Genomic DNA, 24,798 nt, shown 5'->3' with positions numbered 1-24,798 from the left:
GCTGCGTCACAGGTCACTGACAATGTGCAGAGTCCAGTTCGAGCTGGGCTGGCGGGTCGACCAGAGGTTGGCTGACTGTGCTCCTCTGCCCCTGGGCCCATAGTTCCAGCCTTTTTTTCCCTGCTGCCGGCACGACGTGGTGATGATGTTGTACGTGCATATTCAAATGTCCCGGTCCCTGTGGACCCTGGCTGCCGCACCAGCAGACCAAGGCTTGGCAGACGGTGCTCCAGATCCAGGGCCCGGATCTAGCTCCGGGCCTTACGCATACATTCCTTGGGCGTCTCGCGCTTCCGTTGCCTGTGGCGGAGGGCGTTGGCTACACGGCTCTGGTACGGGGGCCTCGGCGGGGCCCGGCGTCGCCCGGCGGGGCCCTTGGCGGCAGCCTCGAGGCTGAAAGCCACGTGTCAACTGTGTCAGCCCGGGGCTTTGCCTTGAGCGGGCGCGGCCGGCAGCCAAGCCCGTCCAGGCCGGGTTGGGGGGCCCCTGCACCTGCCCGGCGACTCGCGGCTCGCAACCACAGCCCTCGCCCCGATCGAGCCCCTATTTCATTGCAACGCTTTCCCGGCCTCCTCCTCGTGGCTCTCCCCCCCCCCCCCCCTTCCCCCCTTCTTCTTCGTCTCTTTCTTGCACAAGCAGCGAGGAAACAAGCCAACTTCACAGGCTCCGCCTCGGCCGGCCGATACAGCCCGTCGTCGACTCCCCCGAGATGAAGGCCCTGCTTCTCACCGCCACGGCCTTTGCGAGCCTTGCTTCAGGCATAGCCATACTCCCACCCTCGCCCTACAAGGTCCCGCATGCGCCCGACCCAGCCACCATGTGGCGCGTCAGTCTCTACCAGGCGGCCGCTTCCTCTCTCGTGGAACAAGCCGCCCGAGACACGTTCACCGCCCAGATCTACAAAATCTGGCGCGTGCCCATGAACGACCCTTGCGGCCTCAAGTGCTATACCCCTTCGGCAGAGCTCCTTGTGCATGAGTGCGCGGCAAGGCTGGCACCGTACGTGCAGGCGCATGAGGAGAAAACAGCCTCGGATGCTGTCGAAATGTTGAAGACGCTCAGTCGAGCCACAGAACCTCCGGTCCCTGCCGACAAGCTCACCGACTTCATCAACAGCGTCATGGATCAATTGGCAACACTTGGGTTTAGGAACGGGGTCGACGCTGGATTAGTGTGACTCGCACGACGTCTGGCGTAATTGCTGTTTTGTTCTGGCCACGCCGTAAACGTGACAACTTCAATAGGCCATCTCCGCTCTGGAATCTAGCGTATCTTTTTTTTTTTGCACATGATACTACGTACATGAAAGCCTTTCCCGCCTGGGCCAGGCCTTGGTGAGCATCTGTTGGATGCAAGCTTCCTTACTTCCTTGCTTGCATGTTTCGCGTCCTTGCTTTACGCATCAGCCATGACAGTAGGCAACGCGAGCGCGGGCGGCAATGCTCACGTCCATCGCTAGAGACAAGCAGTACGGCAGTGCCGAAAATCTGGCGTGGTAGGTGTCCAGGAGGACGGGTAAAATAGTAAGCCTGCGGAAATATTTCTCCGGATATCCAGCAAGAAACAAAGGCTACAGGTTTCAGCTACCCGTAAAATACAACCGCCACCCGCGAGTCATTTACAATAGATGACTACTTCTGCAAGGCCAGAATATTCCATGCCGCGCGTGAGTATGATCGTGGAAGAGTACGTCAAAAGCCTGTCGGTTTACCTGCAGGCGCAGTCGGAGCAAGTGGCCTTTGACATCTTGCACCAAGTTTGTCTATGTTGGGCTAGCAGGCAAACCCTCCGGTGCCGACGGATAAGCTCAAGGACTTTCTATCCCAGGTTGTAGTGTAGGCAAGTCAGACAATCAAACATATGTAGGACGTGGTTTCGAAAGGGTGTCGCCGGCACTTTGCCCGAGCAGCGTCGGCTCTTACCAAAGCAACTTAGCGCGATATACGTATCTTGAAATTCCTCGCAGGCACTTTGCCCGATCAGCGTCGGCTCTGCCAGAGCAAGATGGCACTAGCACGAGTCATGGTCATATCGAAGAGAGTAATAGCTCCAGGTAGGCGGCCGATATTCTCAACTCGAGCGTCCCTTTGCGTTTGATTGCCTCTCTTTTAAATGCGAGGCATTACTCCCGGCCATGTGGTAACAAGCACTGGTCACACGAAACCCGGTTCATAATACGTGCGGGAAAATCAACAAGATCGGGCCACATCACATACAGCCAAGCCAGCCCACCATGGTCGCCTTTCCCGGAACCAAGGCCCTGCTTCTCACGGTGGCCTTTGCAAATCTTGGCTCAGCTTTCTCCGACGGAACTTTCATACCATAGCCGGCCACCGAGAAGACAGTCTACAAAGTCTATCTCTTCGAGGCGGCCTCTATCTCTCTCTCGCCAGATAGCTCTATCCGAGACGGCTTTAGCCGCCGCGTCCACGAGGGCTGGGGGGTATTGATGGACGACAGCTGCGGCTTCGTGTGCGACCCCCCCGACCCTGACTATGTCGCCGGAGAGTACGCCGTAAGCCTGCTGGCGTACTTGAAGAAGGAGTCGGAGCAGAAAACCGGCGCCGTCTTGGAGAATTTCTTCAGCTTGTGCAAAACAGCAAAACCTCCGATCCCGGCGGACAAGCTCAAGCAATTCTTGACCGTACTTGCGAAGAAGCTGGACAATTATATCTAGAACTTGTTTCAAAAGGGGGGTGTTGCGTACGTTCAGAGGTTTGGAAACGGTGGTTTGGGGTAGACGGATAGGGCTTTTGATTTAAGCTTTGCAACTGCCGTCTTCTTTTTCTGGAAGCACCCGCTGTCCCGAGGCTAGCCTGTTCGGGACATTGGGTTCAGGGCGCAACGTACCCTATAGAGCTCACACGGGTCTCTGTGCCGTGTTTTGTGCGAAATCGGCCGAGGTAATACATTTCCCACGGTGGAGGTTGTGGTCTGCCAGGTGCTTGTATCGGTAGAAGTAGAGGGAGGAATTTTCCGGAAAAGGCCGCCAGGTTTGACATGACAGGGTGGAAGCAAGAACGTGCATACTGTAGATGTTGCACTCGACGAGGTTATTTATAAACATGTGCTGAAACTACACTTGTCAAAGGGGAAAGCAGCCATTCGTCATTACAGACGTGCGAATTTTCTAGCAGCATGATTTGTCTCTTGCATCGTTTGACCGGGGAATTCTGCTGCCGCCAGCGGGCGTCGGCTGCGTCGGCTGGTGCTCCTGGCGGGATACCAAGGCGCGACGCGGCTCCCGAGATTTGACGCGTGTTCTCCGGTGCGGCAATAGCCGCGGTCTTCCTACTGCAGCAAGATTCCACGAGGCAGCAGGCTGCCAACAGGCTGCCAACAGGCTGCTAATGACTAGCACGACGTCTGGCGCTGACAACAAGGCGACATGTCGACCGGCTGCTGCGACTCAAGAGTAGCAGCCGTGCAAGGGACGTCCATGATATACATATGTAGCACACAACGCCAGAAGGCGCGAAACTGCCTCAGACCGCTGTAGCATCACCGCTGTAGCATCACCGCTGTAGCATCACCGCTGTAGCATCACCGCTGCAGGATCCGCTGCGAAGCTGCCCAAGTTCAACCGAACAAGGACGGCAACGCCAGGCAGCAACCAAGCTCAGTACTGGCGGCACCATCCGCAGGGGCTTGGTGTTGCCTGAGCCCCCGAAGCTTTCCATCTGCCGAGGACGCTCGGAAAGTCGCGATGCGGGGGCATTATCCGCCAAGTTATAGCTTGCTTGTGGACAAGTCGGGGCGCCTGCTCGTGGCCTGCTGATGGGCAATTTGCAGACGCCACGACAAAGCAGCGGGTCATGTCTTCCTCCGACATCAATCCCGCGGTTTGGCGTACAACGGACAGCCTGAGCTGGGAAGCGCCCCAGGCTTGCAGCACACGCCAGCTCGCTGTGGGGAAGCCCTGCTTTGCATTTGGACGCGATCATTGTGCCGTCCGATCAAGATGTGCATGTCGTGTCGTGCCGGGTGATGCCTCGGACCGTCTCGGGGTTTTCATGGCGGAGATATATACTGCTGCTGTGAAAAACGATCATCTCTGCATCGAGCGTGGCAATCTTGGCGTTGCAGACTTGTGCATGGGGCCAAGGCGTCGAGCTCGTGGTTGTCATGATGACAGATTGGGGAGCGATTAGCGCGCTGAAGGCTGCCAGCACCCTTGTTGACCGTTACCATGAGCCGACAAGGGAGTGCTCGGTCATCTAGAAGCTTGTCAAGTCCCGCGGCCGGTTGCTTTGTGCGTTTGGGTCGTGTTTGGCGACGTGCCGACGCCCCTGGCAGCATCGTAGCTCGATCCTCGGGGGAGGGTTAGGGGGGGGGGAGGGGGGTGGGTTTCTTGGCGTTTGGAAAAGTTTTGTGAATAACCGCGCCAAACCCGATGCCAAGGGCGGTAGGGCTAACGGCGGCCTTGAGGTTGCCAAGGCTGAGGAAGGGCCTTGTGACCTTGTGATGTAGAGGGTTCCATTATGACGCGGACTGTGGCAATTGACGGGCCGGCGATGCCATTGGAAAGCATGGCGACGCGCAGCACGAGGATTGAAATTGATTCAATCATCGATAGGCGGCAGACTTGACTTGCTGATGACGGCTGAGAAGAAGGTCAGAGGGAGTTGGGTCCCACTTTCCCCCTGTTCTTACTGCGACATGGGCCCAGGCATCGCACCTTGGAGAGGTAGGTAACATGAAGGCTTTTCTTTGGCAGCTGAAACGAATCAGGCGCATAAGGGAGTCGTTGAGCTGCCGTTTATGGCTCATGGCTCATGGCTCATGGCTCATGGCTCATGGCTCATGCCCATGCGAGGCACGGGTTGTTGGAGAAACCAGGTGTGTGGCACTGTACTCCGTATGCAGAATGACGCCGCGAGGGACGGCACCTCGGCCAACTTTCCAGCCGTGGAGAACTCATTGCGGCCCTTTTCGTCCGGCTTTCGATTCAAACCACGGCAAGCATCTGCCAAACTCCTGCTTGGACAATGAACGAGACAATTGGATAACGCAGTCTCAAGTTACGCAGCACAAAAGATCGAGGGAGCGGGCGTTTCAGACGCGCCGAGTCTGCCGCTTTGGGCAAAGCCTTCCCTCGCCACACCTGCGCACCTTCCCGATATGCCTCTCCAGCTCCGGGGGTGCGGACGGTCCATCCCAGGACGGAAAGCGCGCGCACATTTTGGGCAGGTACCTACATGTAGTACCACGCACCTCTGTTGATCGCTTCCAGGGAATCACCACCCAAGGGGTCAGCTTCCAGGTTGGCAGGCAGGTGCGATGGCCCTGCTTCAGCTTTGCAAAAAAAGGCCTGCCCGAGTCGCGCAGAGGCGGCTCAAGGTAGCTTCGGTGCGTCGGCAGGCTCGCAGGGCTGGCGAGAAAATTTTTGAGCCATGGCTGGGTCTGCCTCTGCCTGCCCCTGGCTAGACCTGCTTTGACAGCCGCGACGCACCATAACTCGGTTGGTGCGACTGGGGGCCGAAGAAGAGTTTTTTTCTAAATAAACAAGGAAAAAAAAACATGTGAGAAACGGGCTGGTGGTGTTGTTTTCCAAATTGCTTTCGGTTGCGTAATCAAGGGCAACTCCTGCCATCGGAAGTTTTCCGCAGAGTGCAAAAAGTCGTCAGCCATAACAAAGAAGTGGCAAAAAGTCAGCTGCGCCCCAGCCGCTTTTTCCGGTAAGACTCAGCCACAGCCAGTGACGCAAGTCGCAAGTCGCAAGTCGGGGGGGCGCAGAGCAGCTAGCTGCCAAACAGGATTCCTGCCCTCTCTCTCTCTCTCTCTCTCCTTTTTTATTATTTATTTTACTTGTTTTTATTTATTTTATTTTTATTTTTATTTTTTTTTCGGGTGCTCTTTTGCTTCATGAGCAAATGCACGGCCAGGCTTCCCTCTTCTAATACAAATGTATGCCCAGATAGAGACAGCAAGTCCTCTCGCCGGCTTCAATTCCCAGGCATCGGGTTTCTCCCACTTTCACCTCAGCCGACGGATCCGCAAGAATCAGCCCACACGGCCATATGATTTTGCGGAGCAGAGAAACACGCGCAGTTGGGTCAAATGGTCAAATTAGGTTTACATAATGGTGCATGTTTTTTGATGCCAGCCAGGCCAGGCGCCACGCCGTGCGGAAAGCAACCAATAGTCTCAATTACCATTGCTCCAATCGAGGTCTTTGATTCGAGCTGCAGAGCCAGATGGGATTATCGAGTCCAATCCCGATCTAAAGGTCAGCCAAGACCAATCGGTTGGTCGGTGATGACCAGACAATCAAACCATGTCTGCAACTGGGCCAAGGAGGGGATGGAAGCGAAGGGGAACGGAACAAGGAAGGACCAACCAGGCCGCGAAATGTCTGCGACTACGGAGTACTCCGAACACTGCGCGCAGATCAAGTGGGAAAAACAAATCAAAAATAAAAACAAAAAAAAAAAAAAAAGAAAAAGAAAGAAAGAAAAAGAAAGCAAATTGCACACCCCGCAGAGTGGCACCCCCACACGGCGCCACCACCACCGCCACCCCACTTTCAAGCCAAGTTCCGAATGGGTGCGGAGTCCGCGGCGTCTGGGCGTTCTGTTTCCCAGAACCTTCCAGTCCTTGAACCGACAATCTTTCATGGTACGAAATTTGCATCTTTGCCGACTTGCCCCCTGTTTTTCCCCAACCCAACAGGGTGTCCAGACGCTTGGATGAGCCGGCATGCACGCACGAGCAGAGCTTAACAAAAGCCACCGTCCGACGCCTGCCCCATTCTGGTCTTTAGGGCCGGCCCACACCGTCGATGGATCATGGCGCTGACGACTTTGATCCGCCCCCCCCCCCTTCTCCCCCCCCCCTGTCGGGCGCGCAACCAAGCTGCGTAACTTTTGCAAGTCGCAACTTTGGAACCTTGGCTCCTTGGAACCCGCTCGCTTGCCCCGCCCCGCCCCGCCCCGCCCCGCCCCGCCCCGCCCCGGCCTGGCCTGTCAGATCTTGGCGCAAACTTCCGTCAGAGATGGCTTTTTCCTAGCAACGCCACCGCCCACACTGCCACAGCCCTCCCGGCCGACTACCGACTCTGTCCCAAGCAGAACTTGACAGACGGACGGACTGACGGACGGAGGAGGAGCGGCTACATCCTGGTTGCCCAGACGCCCCAAGGGGGCTTGCCAAACTCTGGTTGGATGCTGATGGTGGGTGGGAAAAGGGGCGGGGCTCGTGTGGATGGAACTTGGAAGGGGGAACGATGTTCCCCGAGGGGACTTTTGGTTCTCCTTCAAAACAGGAACAGCATTTGCCATACCCGAAGAAGCAGGTCTCTGGCATCTACTTAAACCCAGGCAGGCCCGTCGTCCCCTCTGGTTCCAAAAAGATTCTGGCTCTGTGTTGCGCTCCGTTCATTCGCTTGGTACTTCGCTCGTCCTGCCCTTCCCTCGTTTACCTTTGTTCGCTGCCACTCCCGTTCCAACCACCCGTCAACCCCTATTCATTCAAGATGAAGTTCGTCGCTGTTGCCGCTGCCATGGCCGCTCTGGTCTCGGCCCAGACTGGTATCCCCTCGTGCGCCCAGACCTGCCTTGACAACTCGGTCAAGAAGGTGACCAAGTGCTCCGTCACCGACTATGCCTGCGTCTGCGAGAAGACCAACTTTGCTGCCGTCCAGGGCGACGCTACCTCCTGCGTCATTGCCAGCTGCGGTGCCGACGTTGCTGTCTGTAAGTTGTTTTCCCCCGCCGAGACGGAGAGTGCGGTGATGCCGCGGTTGCACGGCTGCCCGGTTGCGGTTGCGGTTGCGGTTGCGGTTCGACCCAGACCCGCAGCCCTACGCCGAGTCACTTCCGTGCATCTTTTTTCTTCGTTCTTCTCTTCTTTTCTCCCTGAATCGTCTGACCAAGCTTTCTCGACTGTAGCCCAGGTCCTCCCTGCCGTCCAGAAGGCCTGCGCTGCCGCGGCCTCTGCTCCCGCGGCCTCTTCCGCCGCCGCCGCCGTGAGCTCTGCGGCTGCCTCCAGCTCTGCGGCTGCCTCCAGCTCTGCTGCTGCTACCGCCACCACCACCACCGCTGCCGCTGCCAGCTCTGTCGGCACCGTCTGCCCCACCACCGTTGTCACCAAGCCCACCGTCCCTACCAACGGCACTGCCCCCACCACCTCGGCCCCCGTCACTGCCGGCGCCGCTGGCCTCGGCCCCGTTGGTGGCCTCGTCATGCTGGCCCTGGGCGCCCTCGCTCTGTAAGATGCCCTATGACGGCTCCTTGCCGAGCAAGGAATCGCTGGGGGTCAGGCACCCGTATCCACGTCTTGAGTTTGCCCGGCAGCATTGGGAAAGGCGAAGGGGGAAAAAACGGGATGAACTTGAATGGTTTCGATTAGGGACTGGGCTGTGTACCTACTAGTCGGAGCTTTTTTTTTTTTTTTATATTTTTTTTCTAAACTTGGGATACAATTAGAAACAGTAATGTGGATTAATGGTAATACGACTCCGTCAAATTGCTCCGTGTGTCCCGAGAGTAACCGAGAGTAGGCTTAGCCACACACACTGCGGTACTCCGTACTCCTCACAGTACTTCACCTCTTTGCAGCCCCAGCCCATGATCTTTAGTCGCCAAGACCGTGCCCGCACCTCCGCACTAAAAACTTTCGCTTACAGACCGCGCCAACCACCTGAGACATAAGCTGGCAAGTGATGAATCATGCGACGGTCGGCGGTAGGTACGTACTCCGTTGTTCGCGCGGCAAAGTGGGCAGGGAATGGGCGCACCGAGGCGACGGAAGGGCCCGTGCTGGCGCGGGACCTACCTGCGTCCGGCTTACTGTGAAAAAGAAGCCACAGCGCAGCGCGGCCTTGCCGTTCGGTTCGCCGGGTAGCGTGGATGCGCAGCTTTGGGCTGTGTTCGGCGGGGATCGCGAAGAGAGCTGATGGTTGAGAGCCTCACGTCCCAGGCTGGGGTGTTTGTGTGTTGCTTGTATGTCTTGCATGTCCGGCGGCGGCTGAGTCTGGCTGCGTCAAGCTTGGATCACGGGATGCCGATGAAAGCCGTGCAGCCACCCCACCGCGAGTTCGTGGCAGAGACAGGGACAAAATTCAATAGGCGGCCCAAGCTGCCAATGCAATGACCGTTGCCCAAGTACTCTGTACTCGTATTCGGGCACCTACCACCTACCTACGGAAGGCTCCGAGTGCGGCACCAGCACCCCACTGGAGCCTGTCAATGTACTCCGCAGCACGCCTCGCCGTGCTGCGTCCCTGCAAGGGGCTGGGCCTATGGCTTTGTGGCTGAGGAAGCAATGCATCCCTTTGGCTGTGTTAAGGTGCAGCTTTTGTATCGGACCCACTCTTTGCTAAATACCTACTAGGTACCCTCTTGGCAACTGGCCTAGTCACCAAACCTTTATCACTGAAATCCTTATACTAGGAATTCTGGCATTTCTAATAAAGCCAATAAGTAACATCTAAAGAGTTAGTGATAACGCCTTTTATATCTGCCTTTATCACTGCTAAATTGACAGCTTAATATAGTGGGAATAGCCTCACAGCGCTATGTACCGGGCCTACAGGTGCCATAAGTGCGATGTAGCTCTTTGTAAGTCTGGAAATTGCTGGTACTTATACCCTTATACTATTTACTAGGCTGCTAATGTACCCTTTAAACTACGGTTTTCTATTGGCTTAAACCCTGGTCCGTTACAAAAGCTGCACCTTAACACAGTCAAAGGGATGCTATTGACGGCTCGTTTGCAGGCGCTACAGGGTCGGCCCCCAACACTGCCTTTGCCTTCTTCTTCTTTATTTTCTTTCTTCTTTTCTTTTTTTTTTTGACCCTTCGCTCTTTCTACATTACGACCATCTTAATGTAGACAGACACGTGTCCAGCCTGTACTATTCTTGCGCAATGCAATGCTCAACTCGTAACAGTGGTGCCCCACTTACTAACCTGACTTGTGGAGGTGCTCCACGCTGCTACCAGCAATATGTATACCGGCACGGTACTCCGTACTGTACATAGTCCGCTGCCTTCATGTTGTCTGTAGACGCGCTGTGCGCGCTGCATATGCGCTCTATGTGCAGTGGGTGTAGCGTAGCGCCTCTGCGTCTGCGTACCTGTCGACAGAAGAACGTCCAAGTGTTCGGAGAACAAAAGTGCAAAATATATGCTAAAGACGCTCCCCCTAAGGCGTTGCCCAGTAACTTCCAGTCATGTGAATCAATTCAGTACCCAAGTAAACCACCTGGTGTTCTATTTCCCGGTTTTACGGTAAATCGCTACAAGCACATGGCTCCTTCTTTTGCACTTAACCGTTTCTGGATATGCAGATTTGTGGGGGAGCATGTACCCCAGCCAATTTTTTGCGTTGCAACTTTCGACTACAGTGGGCAGCGTTGTCGTCAAACCTCCCCCGTACACACATACATGTAGCTTTCTGCACGTCGACACGCGTCCCGAATCCGGACCAGCAATGATCTGTGACGCCGTTTCGTTGCACCACTAGCCAGCCCTTGATCCTGCAGCAGTCGCCGAGCGGGGAGCCTGCATCATGATCGCGAGGCTGTCGTCTCGACCGAACCCGTTGCTTTCGGCGGGCCTCGGCTCCCAGCCACGGAGATGGAATTCCTGGAGCAGAGATGCGCTCACCACCGATGCGCTTCGTGCCAAGGTGGAGGCGGGCATCAAGGACAGCCACAGCTGCACCGGCGTGGCTCTACACGCAGGCTCGGGCACGGTATCGACTGCAGCCGGCGACTTACCCATCTCGCCCTTGTTCGATCCCTGCTGGATCAAGGCCCGGCGACGGCCGCGAAAGCTCGGCCCGGGCAAACCCACGGGCAGGTTCAGAAAGAAGCTGGCCATGAACCCTTACGGTAATGGGAGGCTTTCCCGCGCCTCGCGGCCCCGTGGTTGAGGTAGCTGACGCTGTTTCTCGAAGCCCAGGCACTGGCGACGCCGATGCGCAAATGCCCCATCACGAGCCTGAAGATCCCGCGATACTTTCTGCAAGACTTTGAGCTGGTCAAGCACCCGTCAGGCGACTCGGTATGGTGGGCACCAGGTCCCCTGGCCTTTGAGGACTGCCACGAAGACGGCTCGCAGCGTGATTCGAGCAAAGACGGCGTAGGCGTAGGCGTTGCCGATGCCGATGCCGTTTCTGCTGCCGATGCCGATGCCCTGCACGGGCCATCGTCGTCGCCAACCGAGCGACCCGTCAGCGAGACGGGCAGTTCCACCGTCTCGGCCCAGCCTCGCAGAAGAAGCCCCATCACCTCGTACGCCTTGTCTCGGAGATCAGTCATGGAAAAAATAGGGGGCCGCAACAGGAAATACGCGGCATTGCTGGGGGCCTTCCGCAATGGCATGGCCGTGCCACCTCACATCCGCTCCGCTGTATGGCGCAGCGACATGGACGACGTGCTCCTTCAAATGATGCGTCGTCACGCAACCGACGCCCTGATTGCGAACTCTGCGCTCGAAAACAGGGGCGAGCTGGCGCTTGTTCAGCCGTGCCAGAGCTGGGACCAAGTGGCAACCGTCCACAGCGGGGGGTGCGTGTTGTGGCTGTCATGCGCCGAGGGTGCCGGGAGGCGACCATACGCTACAGTAGATCAGGAGGAGGCAAGGTTTGGCCAGAAGATTGCGGTCCACGACCTGCGCTGGCTTCTGGGAGAGACCCAGCTCGAACGACTGAGATCTTCATGTCCCGTTTTCCGCCAGCACGACATCGTGGTGCTGCGGCAGTTGAAGAGCAAAGCGATAACACGATTGCATCTTTTACTGTGGCGATTGCAGGGCTACTTGGCAGAGCCGGCCAAGCCCGATTCCTAGAACAGGCATGGGCGATTTCGAGCGCAAAAAAAAAAAAAAAAACGATCTTGTCAAGCTTTCCACAGGGTCAAGGACGCCTGGAAATGGCCACGGGCGGAGCTACAACGGCAAACCTTTTGAGCCTGCAGTCGCAGTTTCGGGAGCGAATCGAGTTGCTGATGCTGAACGCTTTCTACTGCGCCGGGCAAACCCACTCTGCGTGTTGGGCTGCAAGACAGGGTCAGAAGAAACGGGTACGAGAGATGGACTGAGCTACTCTTGAGATCTGTCTGAGCACCAATAGAAGAGTGACGTCCTCATGCGCTCGTGCCAAGCGCCCACGCTGCTACCTCGGCAACATAAATAATAATAATAATTAACTGCGGATGGCTGCTGGCAAATGTGCACAACCAGGTTGGGTCGACGAATAATTCGGCACCGAAAATGGAGCATTTGACGACATGCGAAGGTATGTTGGTTGGGTGGGGCCAAAGAAGGAACAAATGTGACGCCGAATAAGGGGCTGGGAGTTTGACCCCACATTTTCTCCGGCTTACTAATCTCTCTCTGCCTTCGGAATACCAAGCTCGTCGCCCCTCCTTGCCGTCACCGAACCAGAGCTTCCTCTCCTGAGTGAGAGCGGTCGAATAGAAGCTGCGGTGGTAGCAAACCCGTGATGTGCTATTTCTCGCGCTCGCTTGCAATTAATGTCACGTCTTCACGTCTCAGACAGACTTTCCTCCGTCCATCTGCTGGAAAGTGTCAGCTACCGATGCCATGGAAAGCGAAAATCTGTCGACGTCAGCGACCTATGCTGTATCGCGCTCGCGGGGCAAGCAGCCGGGCGAGTCGCTTTACAGTGCTGCTCTTAGGGAAAGGAGAAAAGCCAGAGGGCAGGCGAAGTCCTCTGATGAATCTGAGTCTGAAGACGAGGTCGAGCCAGGTTGATTACATCCCAACGACGGTTTTTTTTGGGCCCCGCTGACGTGAAGTAGGCGCGGTAATATTGCACAAGCTCTTCAATCGCAGGGTTGTCCTACAGCCTGATAATACTGTCATCAAGTCTGGGAGGCGAATAGCTGTCGGAGAAGCGGAGGCGCTCAAGGTCGCCAGTCGGGCTGGGATACCAGCCCCTTCCGTGCACGATGTGCATACAGCCTCGAACGGTGAGAGCCGCATACGCATGGACTACATCGAGGGCCAATCCCTTGATAAGCTGTGGCCCGACATGTGCGCCGCGCAGAGAAAGGACCTTGCTCGCCAGCTTCGAGAAATCGTGGAAAAGATGAGATCCGTGGTTCCTCCGCCCCACCTCATCGGTGCTTGTGACGGCACGGAAATACGCGACACGAGGCTGTACTTCACGTACCATTCTGCGCCGTGTCGCGATGAAGGAGGATTCAACGAGTTTCTGCTGTCGTCCCTTCACAAGCAAATACCGCCACTTGTGCGGGAGGCGTTTTCGAGCCGACTTGGAACGAATCATCGCATCGTCCTCTCCCACTGCGATCTCACGCCAAGGAACATTCTGGTTCAAGACGGAAGGATCACCGGTCTTGTGGACTGGGAGGACAGCGGATGGTATCCCGAATATTGGGAGTACGTCAAGTTTTTCCACCGCACCGCGGACAAGGACTGGAAGCAGTATGCGCAAGACATTTTCCCGCAGCTGTATCACGATGAACTGGTTGATTACATTGCTATTACCAAGTGGCAGGATTCGTAGTGTATTATGAGAAATATGAAAGCCTCAATATGCCGAGCTCTCATCTTTAGCCTCCATTGCCGCGTCGAGCATCTCATTTAGGCCGGCGCTGTATTGCTCCGCCGTCAGATAATTCGCGTGACAGAGCGCCCTCAGGGCGTAATCGACCCACTGCTGGCAATTGAATTCGGGATCATTGTTTGCCACCGGGACCGACTCCATCTGGATTGCAAGCTCAGAAGGAGTCAGTGAATGCCTCGTCGTTCCAACCTTGACTCTCTTGGCGAAGGTTCTCGAAGCTGTTGGGTCGAAATTTTTTCGCCGCTCGAAGATGAACTCGCCAGTCAAACCCTTCACATGGTAGTAGTAATGCGACGAGCCATCCTCGGGTACACACCAGATGCCAGTGTGCCTGTATTTCGAGAAGTCCACGGGGTCTCCTTTTTGTACAGCAATGTAGATCTTGAACTTGGTCTTGGGCATGATTGGGCGAGAACTCGGGCGGGCGGAGATTCCAGTTCGAACTGATTAGATGGCGTCTGGATGTGATGAGGAGGACTAGAGAAGGCGTTTATACTTTAATAGAGCCGTACGTACGTGCTCGTGCTCGGGACCAAAGATGTCAAACAAGGATTCACGCGCCCTGATGGCGTTTCATGAAGCGCCTTGGTCCGACGCAGACTGGTGCTTACTGTACCCAACCATCTTCGCGTGAGCCTCGTCCATTCCAGCCGTAAATTCGACTGGCATAATGGGCTTGGCAGTCATGGTTCTGTTTGGTTGGTCAGCCAGGCGCGTTCAAGCGGTTCAATCGCACCTTTGGGCACACATGTGTACATAGCGTAGCGCCCGAGTGCATTTGTTGAAAGCATTGAACAAGGCTCGGGAGGGGAGAGGGAGGATACACTCGGCCCAGCGGCCTCCACCACTCGGCAACTAACGGGAGTCCTGTTGCTCCATCCCGCCTCTGCTTCCCCGTGCCAATGACCTCAACTCCTGGCCTACTCCAGAGAGCCTTGTTGCAGAAGACTTGCTCTGCTTGCGTATCTCGATGTCGGCGTGGACGTGCGATCAAGCGACCGGGCGGACGTGGAGGCAAAGAGAATGCCTAGGGAGGCCGCAACGCAAAGAAAACAGCGCGAAGGCCGCAGGAGCCATAGCCTCAAGCTGGTCTGATGGTGGTCTGGTAGAACGAACAAGCAGGTTCCATAGACGGATCTGGAAGCGGCAGCCGGGAAGTGGCCAGGGGGCCGACTCCCCACAATCCAACAGCGGCTGGTTAGCCACGGCCGCAAACCTCGAGTTCATCAAGGTTTGTTGGCTTCTATTCAAAAGCGCCCAGACACCACCACCACCACCACCACCACCACCGTGGGAACCCGCCAGGCTGGGAGTCACCGCTGCTCTGCGCCAGCCAATCATTTACAGTGCTGTGCGTCCTGCTGGACGCCAAAGAGAAAATTGTCGGCGGTATAATTGTCAGAATGCACAGGGAAAATGCGATAATGCTTGATTGAAGGAACCAAGTCTTCTCTAAGAGACTTATGTTCCCAGCTATTTATAGTAGGATAGGGGGTACCCCTAAGGGCTTACTAATCTAAAGGGAATTCAGTATATCCAACCTCGGATATAACCGATATCTACATTACAGATAAGCCAATTTCCCTCTAACACACCCCCTTAGGATATGCTTTCTCTAGGATATCCTACCATATAGCTAAACTTAGTATAAAGCAAGATAATAAGTAGAAATATTAATCCACTTAAGACGATATGCATAAAATAACGGTGCCATTATTGAATAGGCTACCTGTATAGGGGTAAATTAGCCCAATAGTATATATACAAAGTAAGAAAACAATAATAAACCGTAGATTCTAATTTTTCATAGGAAATAAGTGTAGCTATTAAAAAGCCCCTTTCAATCTGATTTTTTAAAGCATCTTTTGATCCTTATGAGGCTCTTCCTTATTACTAAAATCAATATTATAAGACTGCGGTTTAGCGTCATAGGATCCTTTCAAAATAATAAGCTTAAACTACCGGTAGAAGATTTTAAATTTCTAGCCTATTAGGGGCTTTATGAAACCGTTAGCAACTATATTGCCCGTTGGAACCTATATAATATCGATTATTCCTTTCTAAACCTTTTAGCGCAACTAATAGTGATAAATATCTATATAATGAAGCTATATTATAAGCTTAAAGAATTCCTCCTTCAATAGGCGAATAGTCTAGATATTATCGTATTGAATTATAGGGATATTAGTATATAATTAGAGCCTAACTTCTTTATATAATCTCTTAAAGGCGATAACCTCTTTTGCTATATAAGATATCGTAAGAAGCTCTATCTCTATTAACGATATCGTAATAATATCCTATTAACCTGATTTATATACAATCGGGCCGCTAAAGAGCTTAATTATATAGCCCTAATTGCTTTATCGCGTTATAATATCGTCGGTATAGGAAGTATTAGAAAATGCCTCTATTTTTACTATATTAGCCTAGAACTCTATCGCGGTATTCTTCTATATATAGCTATAATCGAGTGCCTTCCTTATGGCTTATAAATAGTCTAGACCTAGATTTTAAAGGAATCTTAATAGCTACAATCCAATATAGCCTAGTTTAGGCCTTATAATTATAATCGGATATACTAATAAGCCCACTATCGATTGGTATTACTTTATATTATATAGTTTAGCTATCCTATCGAATACCTTAAGTCTTATAGTATATAGTAGGTATTCTAAAAGGCGGTCTTTAGCATCGTTAAATGCAGTAAGGTTATATTTTATCGCTAGCTTATCGAAGTAAGCCCTTTATATAAGTTATAATTTTCCGGCTATACGATTGCGAATAACCTTAATTGCTAGGAACTACTATAGCTCGCCGAGATCTTTAATCTTAAATGCTACTATTAATACTGTATAGAACGACTTAAATACCTCTATTTGTGACTTATAATATAGTACGATTAGGTTATTAATATAGAAGAATATAATAAGGAAGCTATCGATAAAGATATAGGGGTCCTTATAGACCTATTTGAAGCCTTATTGCAATAGGAATTATAATAACTCTTTAAACTATAATAGTAGAGACCTTTAAAGCCTATATAGGGCATATAATAACCTAATAAATATAAAACTATCGTAGAACCTATTAAGTTATTTGTAATAGATAGTCTCATTAAGTAGTACGTTAAGAAAAGCCGTAATAAAGTTATATTAGTGCGTTTCTAGGTTAAAGAAGTATATTAACGCTATAAGAAGCCGAAATATACATGCTATAAGTACTACTGCCTAGGTATTATAAAGATTATAGGGTTATTAATTACTACGAACGTATAATCGTGCCTTATAACCGGTAAAATACCTATTTTAGTCCTATTTATAGGTAAATACCTACTTTAGGTCTAATAGCTTGATCCTAGGGTTAATAGATAAATTATTCTATTAAATAATATACCTAATCTCTTTATTTATAACTTTTGAATATTCTTCTTTTATAATAGCGATAAATTCCTTACATTTAGGGTGCTTCTTAAGCTCCTTTTATATCGCCGGCTCCTTAGGTATATTCGTAATATATAGTACCTCTATTATAGCTAAAGGCTTCGCGATAAAAGCTGCGAAAATATTATAAGTATTTTCTTTAAGCTTTATAAAGAATATATTATTAAAGGGAGTAATTAGCTTAAGTTTATCGTTAGGCTTAGGCGAAAATAGTAAAGACGGTAATATTGCTTAAGCGATAGCTTCTTTAGGGTAGTCTATAACCTTAAGATCAATTTCTATTAATTAAGGGGTATTATTAGTAGCTTTATTTTATGCCTTTAGTGCCTATTTAATAATAAGATCGTTAGTAAAGATATTTTTAATTAAATTCCTAAATGATATAAATTTAAAGTCGTTAATAATAGGTATTTCTTTAATATTACCGATAAGGCTATTTAGGGCCTCCTTCTATTATTTAGAAATCGGTAAGTAGTTATTGCAATTCTCAAGGTCACTATAAAAACAGAGCCTTACTAGCTAGCTAGATGGCACAAGACTGTCTGCGACCTGTGAACTAATCTTAGTATAAATACTAGATTTTTCACCAAGTCCTAAGACTATACAAGTGCTATAAAGCAGGGCAAGTGTAAAGGCAAGGCAAATATAAGATAACCAGAAAACGCAGGGAAGGTAAGAAGTTAAGAGGCATATAGTGCATTAACAGACTCGATTGTGCTACCCTTCTACTATCTAGAAAGAAGGGGGAAAGCTATCCTATATATACACGAAGGAGGGGTGGGCCTAGGCATCCAAGGTAGCTAGTAAGAAAGCTCCCCGTAATACTCGCTATGCCACGTATATAATACGTCAGCAGCCCCACTATATCCAGCCTTTCCAACCACCCTAACCACCGCACTAGTAATTAGCCACCACGCTAGTGACTAACCACCACGCTAGTGACTACCCACCACACTAGTGGACTAGCCATTACACTAGTAGGCCGCCACCACACTAGTAGGCCTACCACGCTAATTTAGCAATGCCACACCTTTTTTTAATAAGGCCTATCTTACTTGATATACAGTAAATAATCCACTGAAAATCCTAAGGTAAAAGGCAAAGGCCTAAGGTTGGTAAGACTACCGTAAGTCCAAGAGGCGGTATAAGGACTAGAAGGTCAGTAAGCCAGTAGGGCATTAAGCCAGCAGCCTAGTAGGCTACTATAGGATTTTAACACCCCCTCTGATTAGCTACTGTAGTAGCAAGCTAATCGTGTAAAGGATAAGGAAAGAAAATGCAGTAAAAAGTGTTAAGGAAAAACATAAGAAAAACCTTAGTAAAAGTATGTTAGTATAAGTTAGCAGGCCCTAAGACCTAGTAACTCGCGGAACCTAGTAAATTTAAGGCCCGGCAGTGGCTTAGTAAGGCTGTCAGCAGGCATACTATTAGTAGGTAAGTAGGTAATTTTCACTAAGCCCAGCTAGGCTTGCTCCCTAATATACCGGAATTTTAATAGTGTATGCTTAGTGCGAGCATGCTGATTAGGGTCGTTAGAATTTGAAATGAAGCCCTAGTTATCGCAATATAGCGGTATAGGGCGTAAAATATCAATTTCCAGCTCCTTATAAAGGTTAGAAAGCCACTGTACCTCACGGATAGTCTTAAGTAATGCATCAGATTCAGCTTCTAAAGTAGATAGCACTACTAAAGAGGCTCGCTTAAAACGCCAGCTAATAGGACCACTATTAATAGTAGTCAAGAAGCCTCCAGTAGATTTAGAGGTTTCTTTACAGCCAGCAAAGTCGCTATCAGAATAAGCGGTTATAATAGGCTGTTGGTTGCTTTTAGTAGTACTAAAGCAAATAGCTAGGTTCTTAGTGCCTTTAAGGTAGCTAAAGCTGCCTTTCGCAGTATTTAGATGTATATTAGTTGCCTTGGATATAAACCGGGAGAGGTATTGGGTAGGAAATGCTAGATCGGGCCTAGTCATTATTATAAGCCACATTATAGTGCCAGTAAGGCTCTAATAAAGGCTCTGATCAGTAGGGCTAAGATTTTTTCCACTAGATTTATTTAGAATCCCTGGTTAAAGTGGAATTAGCTGAGGTTTAGTATCCTGTAAGCCGAATTTAGCTAAGACCTCTGCTATAAATTGGGCTTGGTGCAGCCACAATAGACCTTCCTTCCTATTTCGTATAATCTATACACCTAGGAAGAAGGAAGCCAGACCGCGGTCTTCTATAGTATAAACCTTATGAAATTTCCTTTTTAGCTGGTTGATATAAGTTATATTTAGACTAACTAATAGGCAATTATTAATATAAGTAACGATAAAAGTACTAGTTTGCTTATTATAAAAGACGGCAGCATCAGAAGCTAAAGATAAGAAACCTTTACTAGAAATTAGGTCTTTTAGCCGATATTGCTATTTGCAGGGTGCTTATTTTAGCCCGTATAGGGCCTTTTTTAGTAAAATAGCTTACTTAATAGAAGGATTAAAGCCGGCTTCTTTAAGTAAAGTTAGTAGCCGTTGCCGTTAAATATTAGACCAAAGCTTGCTATCGCTATTAGTTAGTAGTAAGCTCTCTATAAATTTAAGAAATCCATCAGAAATATCTATATAAATAGTCTTAGAAAGCTTGCTATTTAGAAAGGCGCCTATAAAGTCTTCTGACTTAGGAAGGTAATCTACGGTGGCATTAGTATTAGTAATATTATCTGGGGTAGCATTAGTAATGCTAGTAAAATTAGTAGGGTCCGGCATGCTTTCTAGGTCATCCGGTATAGCATTAGTGCTAGTAATGCTAGTAAGGTTAGCAGAGTTAGTAGGGTTAGGAATGCTTTCTAGGTCATCTAGTAAAATAGTAGGTTCTTTACTGCTAAATACCCCCTTTAAACCTATATTTTGCCCTTTGTGAAAGTCTCCTTCTAGGCCACTAGAAATAGGGCCTATACCTTCATTTTGGTGGATAAAGGTAATAAAGGTTGTTTTAGTAACAACCTTTTTCTTTAGAAGGTAGACAAGGTAGGTATTAGCATAGGTCTTTTTAAGTAGCTGAATACCTATATGCCCTAGCCGTACATACTAAATGCCGGCTAATTGTAATAGCTTCTGATATTCTGTATCAGCAGCTATAAGGGCAGGAGTAGGGCTAATAGCTACTATAGGATTTTCGCTAGTCGTAATAGCGGGATTTTCGCTAGTCGTAATAACGGGAGAGTTAGTAGTAGGGCTAGTAGCCTCTACAGGGTCTTCGCTAGTTATAGTAGCGGGCTAGTTAGTAGTAAGGCTAGTAGCCTCTACAGGTTCCTTACTAGTCGCAGTAGTAGGAACGGGGGTAATAGTAGTATCCTTAGGATTACTATAATCAGCAGGGTTAGTAGGGCTGGGGACCTCTACTGATATACTATTAGTAATAGTATAATGGCTGTAAGGTTGATGCAGTAGTGATGTGTCTATTCCTTTCTGTAGAAGGAAAAAGCCGTATTTTTCAAATTTAAAAATGCCGATGCATTTACGGCTTGCTGACTAAAGCTGATTTCTAATTAGTACCCCTTTAGCGGCATAGTGCTTTACACCGCTAATAATGTTAATATCTAAGGTAGGAATATATAGTGCATTCTTGAGCTCTATAATACCCCATTTGGTGGGATTAACGCCCTGTAGTATAGTAAATCGTGCTGTGCCCCAACCAGTAGGGGAAATAGGGCTACCACTAGTAGTAATTACCGGCTTATTATCCTTCTCAAAATGGTGAAAAGTGGTGAAATACTTCTTATCATTTACAATATGATAAGTAGAGCCTGTATCGTAAAGGAGGGCATCCTTAGGGGTCCTACCGCCTGATTTAGCACTATAGCTTACATCAGTGGATATAGTGGTAGAAGAAGAGGAATAGGATATATTAGTATCCTGGGTATTATAATTGCCTATAATAAAGGACTCGATATTTTGCTGTTTGCTGCTATTATTAGAGTCCTGTTCCTTCTTCTTTTGCTGCTTCTTTTTCCTATTATTAGTAGAATTATTCTTGCTATTATTAGTAGAAGCGGCATTAGCAGTAGTAGGGCTAGTAGCCTCTATAGAGTCCTTACTGTTCATATTAGTAGGACCGGAGATAGTAGGGCTAGTAGCCTCTACTAGTTCCTTGCTAATTGTAATAGTAGGAACGTTACTATTTCGCCTACTAACTAAGCCTTATATAAGGGTAGTTAGGGTATTCATCTGGGACTTTATATAGTCTATATCTAGCTATAGTCGTGCAGTAAGATCAGCTTTAGAGTTGGAATCCAAAGTGGCCTTATAAGTGGAAGGCCTAGACTGTGCCATTATAATGGTTAAAAGTCGTTAAAAATGGTGCTAATAGCTGTATGAACAGATGAATAACCAGCTAAATAGCTAGCAAAATAGTCGAGTAACTAGCTAGACAGCTAGTAAATATAGTGGCTAGTAGCCTACTATAAAAGGTAACCGCAGAGTATAGCGGTAGGTCTTTATATAAAAGCACAAATGCCGTAGGCGTTGTGCAAGTCCGTATTATAGCGTTGGTGTTTAAGGTGCTTATATGGTGCCGTAATATAAAGGTACCGTAAGTGCCGTAGGTGCCGTAAATGCCGTAGAAGCTAGGTGCCGTAGGTGCCGTAGGTGCCGTAATATAAAAAAGGTGCCGTAAGTGCCGTACCAAAAGTGCTATAAATAGGAGAGTATAACAGGTGCCATATAGTGCAGTAAGAGTCGTGCACTAGGGGAAAAGATGTTATACAGTGGTATAATGTAAAGAATATTATACTATAAAATCCGTAGGTGCCATAGGTTACGCCGAAAATAACGTAAGGTTACGCTAAGAGTGCCATAAGGTTACGCCATAAGTTGCCGTAGGGGTACGCCGTTGATTGCCGCAGGGTAATACTGTAGGTAATAAAGGGTAAGCCAAAGGTAATAAGGGTAAGCTAAGGATACCAAAGGATAGCTATATTAGTAGTACTAATAAGCAAGAGAGACTAAGGGGTGAACACAAAAGAGATAGGGTCAAAACAAAGAAGTAAGAACCCGGGCTTATAACCTATTGCAATTCTCAAGGTCACTATAAAAGCAGAGCCTTACTAGCTAGCTAGATGGCACAAGACTGTCTGCGACCTGTGAACTAATCTTAATATAAATACTAGATTTTTCACCAAGTCCTAAGACTATACAAGTGCTATAAAGCAGGGCAAGTGTAAAGGCAAGGCAAATATAAGATAACCAGAAAACGCAGGGAAGGTAAGAAGTTAAGAGGCATATAGTGCATTAACAGACTCGATTGTGCTACCCTTCTACTATCTAGAAAGAAGGGGGAAAGCTATCCTATATATACACGAAGGAGGGGTGGGCCTAGGCATCCAAGGTAGCTAGTAAGAAAGCTCCCCGTAATACTCGCTATGCCACATATATAATACGTCAGCAGCCCCACTATATCCAGCCTTTCCAACCATCCTAACCACCGCACTAGTAATTAGCCACCACACTAGTGACTAATCACCACGCTAGTGACTACCCACCACACTAGTGGACTAGCCACTACACTAGTAGGCCGCCACCACACTAGTAGGCCTACCACGCTAATTTAGCAATGCCACACCTTTTTTTAATAAGGCCTACCTTACTTGATATACAGTAAATAATCCACTGAAAATCCTAAGGTAAAAGGCAAAGGCCTAAGGTTGGTAAGACTACCGTAAGTCCAAGAGGCGGTATAAGGACTAGAAGGTCAGTAAGCCAGTAGGGCATTAGGCCAGCAGCCTAGTAGGCTACTATAGGATTTTAACAGTAGTATTTATTTTAATAAAAAACGGTCTTATCGAATATAATGTGGCTAGAATTGAATTAATAGCTTTTTTTTAATGAAGGCACCTAAATTAAGTATTAAGTGGTCGAGATATAGCCTACTAAATACCTAATGTAAGCTTTTTAATTAAGCTTTAGACCTTTCTGTAATATCCTATCGTGAGTTATTACAAAAGCCTTATATCTATAGGCGTAGAGGTAGTGAATTTATAGATAAATATCTGCCGGTAGGTATTTTTAGGCAGGCTTATTATTATGGAGCTAAAGTTAAAGCATTTAAAGAGGTGACTTCTAGTTATTATAAGGTCTTTCCGACTTCCTAGGGCTTCAATTTAGTAAATATACTATTACTTCGGCTATAATGGGCTATAACTCCTTAAGAAAGCCTACTTATATATTAAGAAGGGCCATCTTTATCTTTAAACCCCCCTAGAATATTTAGCATAACTATTCTAATATTAGTAATTAAGGCTTAAATTTCGAATTATAATGCTTTTCCACTTAGCTTTTTCCCGCTTATTGCTAGTCTAAAGTGCTATTTCGTTATTAAAGATAATTATCGCAATCGCTATATTATATAGGCATAAAACTTAATTCTCGAAGATTAGTTAGCATTTAGGTAGGTTAGTCTTTCTAAGTATTATAAAAATATATTTTATTCCCGTAAATCGGTAGGTAAATAATGCTATATATTTATTACTATTGAAAGTATTAGCTTATAAAAATAGATTAAAAGAGACTACTTTAAAGGGTTTTTAAGGTATTAAGAGCTCGTAAGATAACTATAATATCTACTTTACGATTTTTATACTGCTATAAACCTTATAATTTAAAGCTTCTTTTTCCTCAGGCATTTGCAATATATCCTTAAAGATATAATCTATTAAATCCCGACCTAGGTGCCTAAAATGCATATACTAAATAGTATAAGGTGTTTTTATTGAAGTTTTGGGCTAGCGGCTGTCTCCTCGAGCTAAATAGGCTTTATTAATAATTGAGGCTTTATTTTAAGCCTTTATAATAAATTCATCTATAGGCATATTGTTTTTACTACTTTAGTAGAGGATATAGGGCCTCTTTTCTACCTAAGAAACTTAAAAGATTATTTTTTATTAATTATTTTTCTATAGGTAAATCTTATCGACTTTATTATTTTAAAATAATCTTTTATTTCTTATCTTTTTTATAGTAAGAAGATTCGCTATAATCGTTAGATTATATAGAATATCGGTAAAGGTAATAGCCTTTTTATCTTATAATATAATTCGAATAGAGCTAATACCGAGGACTTTCGAAATACTATTATAAATATTACGAATAATATACTTATCGATATTATAGTCGATATTAGTAAACCACTTTATATTATTGAAAATATATATTAAAGCGCTAAGGAGTTTTCGCGATTTCGCCCGCACCTCGGTACCGGCGCGAATACACCCCTAAAACAGTCAAAAAGTTGCTAGATTAATCCCTCACCTCGTCTTACCCCGTCCGCCGATAGCATATCGGCACTAAGAGGAAGGCGCGGTCGAGGCGGCGGAAATTATAGACTTAGATAGAGGAAATAGGGGTAGACTTAAGTCGAGCCACTATAACCACCGTATCACTATCGCCAATGATAATCACAGACGAATTAGCAGCAATATCGTATAAACTAATATAGGAACCCAAGAAGAAACCGAATTATTTAAACAGTATTACTAAAAGATCGCAGATTATATCCCGGCAACTACACTAGGAAATATATAGAACGCTATTACTAGCCTGGTCGATAGTATTAAATGCATTAACCAAACCAATCCCGCCCCGAACCTAAACTCAAACCTTATTACGACTAATAATCTAGAAAAAGTAGTAAAAAACGCTATAAATAAAGCTTTTGCCTTAAAGACCCCCTTTAGAACGACCTAGGCCAATATCGCTACCAAAAGCATACTAATAACTATACTACCTAGACTGACTACTTTACCTATACCGCCGAGAATC

General features: G+C 48.2%; 6 protein-coding genes across 6 annotated transcripts; 5 read left to right on the top strand and 1 right to left on the bottom strand.

The window, feature by feature from the left end:
• Window positions 1-709: 709 nt before the first annotated feature.
• UV8b_00857 (uncharacterized protein) lies at window positions 710-1,177 on the top strand (the record flags this gene model as incomplete). The annotated part of the gene is made up of 1 exon (XM_043138355.1): window positions 710-1,177. The coding sequence occupies one exon, from the start codon at window positions 710-712 to the stop codon at window positions 1,175-1,177; it is 468 nt and encodes a 155-aa protein (XP_042994289.1).
• Window positions 1,178-2,233: 1,056 nt separating this feature from the next.
• Window positions 2,234-2,677, top strand: UV8b_00856 (uncharacterized protein; the record flags this gene model as incomplete). The annotated part of the gene is made up of 2 exons (XM_043138354.1): window positions 2,234-2,272; window positions 2,327-2,677. 2 exons carry the CDS (start codon window positions 2,234-2,236, stop codon window positions 2,675-2,677), a joined length of 390 nt encoding a protein of 129 aa, XP_042994288.1.
• Window positions 2,678-7,474: 4,797 nt separating this feature from the next.
• On the top strand, window positions 7,475-8,212 carry UV8b_00855 (uncharacterized protein; the record flags this gene model as incomplete). Its single annotated transcript, XM_043138353.1, has 2 exons — window positions 7,475-7,694; window positions 7,890-8,212. 2 exons carry the CDS (start codon window positions 7,475-7,477, stop codon window positions 8,210-8,212), a joined length of 543 nt encoding a protein of 180 aa, XP_042994287.1.
• A 2,300-nt stretch (window positions 8,213-10,512) lies between these two features.
• On the top strand, window positions 10,513-11,795 carry UV8b_00854 (uncharacterized protein; the record flags this gene model as incomplete). Its single annotated transcript, XM_043138352.1, has 2 exons — window positions 10,513-10,837; window positions 10,903-11,795. 2 exons carry the CDS (start codon window positions 10,513-10,515, stop codon window positions 11,793-11,795), a joined length of 1,218 nt encoding a protein of 405 aa, XP_042994286.1.
• A 756-nt stretch (window positions 11,796-12,551) lies between these two features.
• Window positions 12,552-13,500, top strand: UV8b_00853 (uncharacterized protein; the record flags this gene model as incomplete). The annotated part of the gene is made up of 2 exons (XM_043138351.1): window positions 12,552-12,717; window positions 12,770-13,500. 2 exons carry the CDS (start codon window positions 12,552-12,554, stop codon window positions 13,498-13,500), a joined length of 897 nt encoding a protein of 298 aa, XP_042994285.1.
• A 24-nt stretch (window positions 13,501-13,524) lies between these two features.
• UV8b_00852 (uncharacterized protein) lies at window positions 13,525-14,351 on the bottom strand (the record flags this gene model as incomplete). The annotated part of the gene is made up of 3 exons (XM_043138350.1): window positions 13,525-14,003; window positions 14,172-14,251; window positions 14,317-14,351. 3 exons carry the CDS (start codon window positions 14,349-14,351, stop codon window positions 13,525-13,527), a joined length of 594 nt encoding a protein of 197 aa, XP_042994284.1.
• Window positions 14,352-24,798: the final 10,447 nt, after the last annotated feature.

Source organism: Ustilaginoidea virens, chromosome 1 (assembly GCF_000687475.1).
Source record: "Ustilaginoidea virens chromosome 1, complete sequence".
NCBI classification, from domain to species: Eukaryota; Fungi; Ascomycota; class Sordariomycetes; order Hypocreales; family Clavicipitaceae; genus Ustilaginoidea; species Ustilaginoidea virens.
The sequence above is the reverse complement of the archived record's forward strand: the minus strand, read 5'-3'. Positions and strand labels throughout refer to the sequence as shown.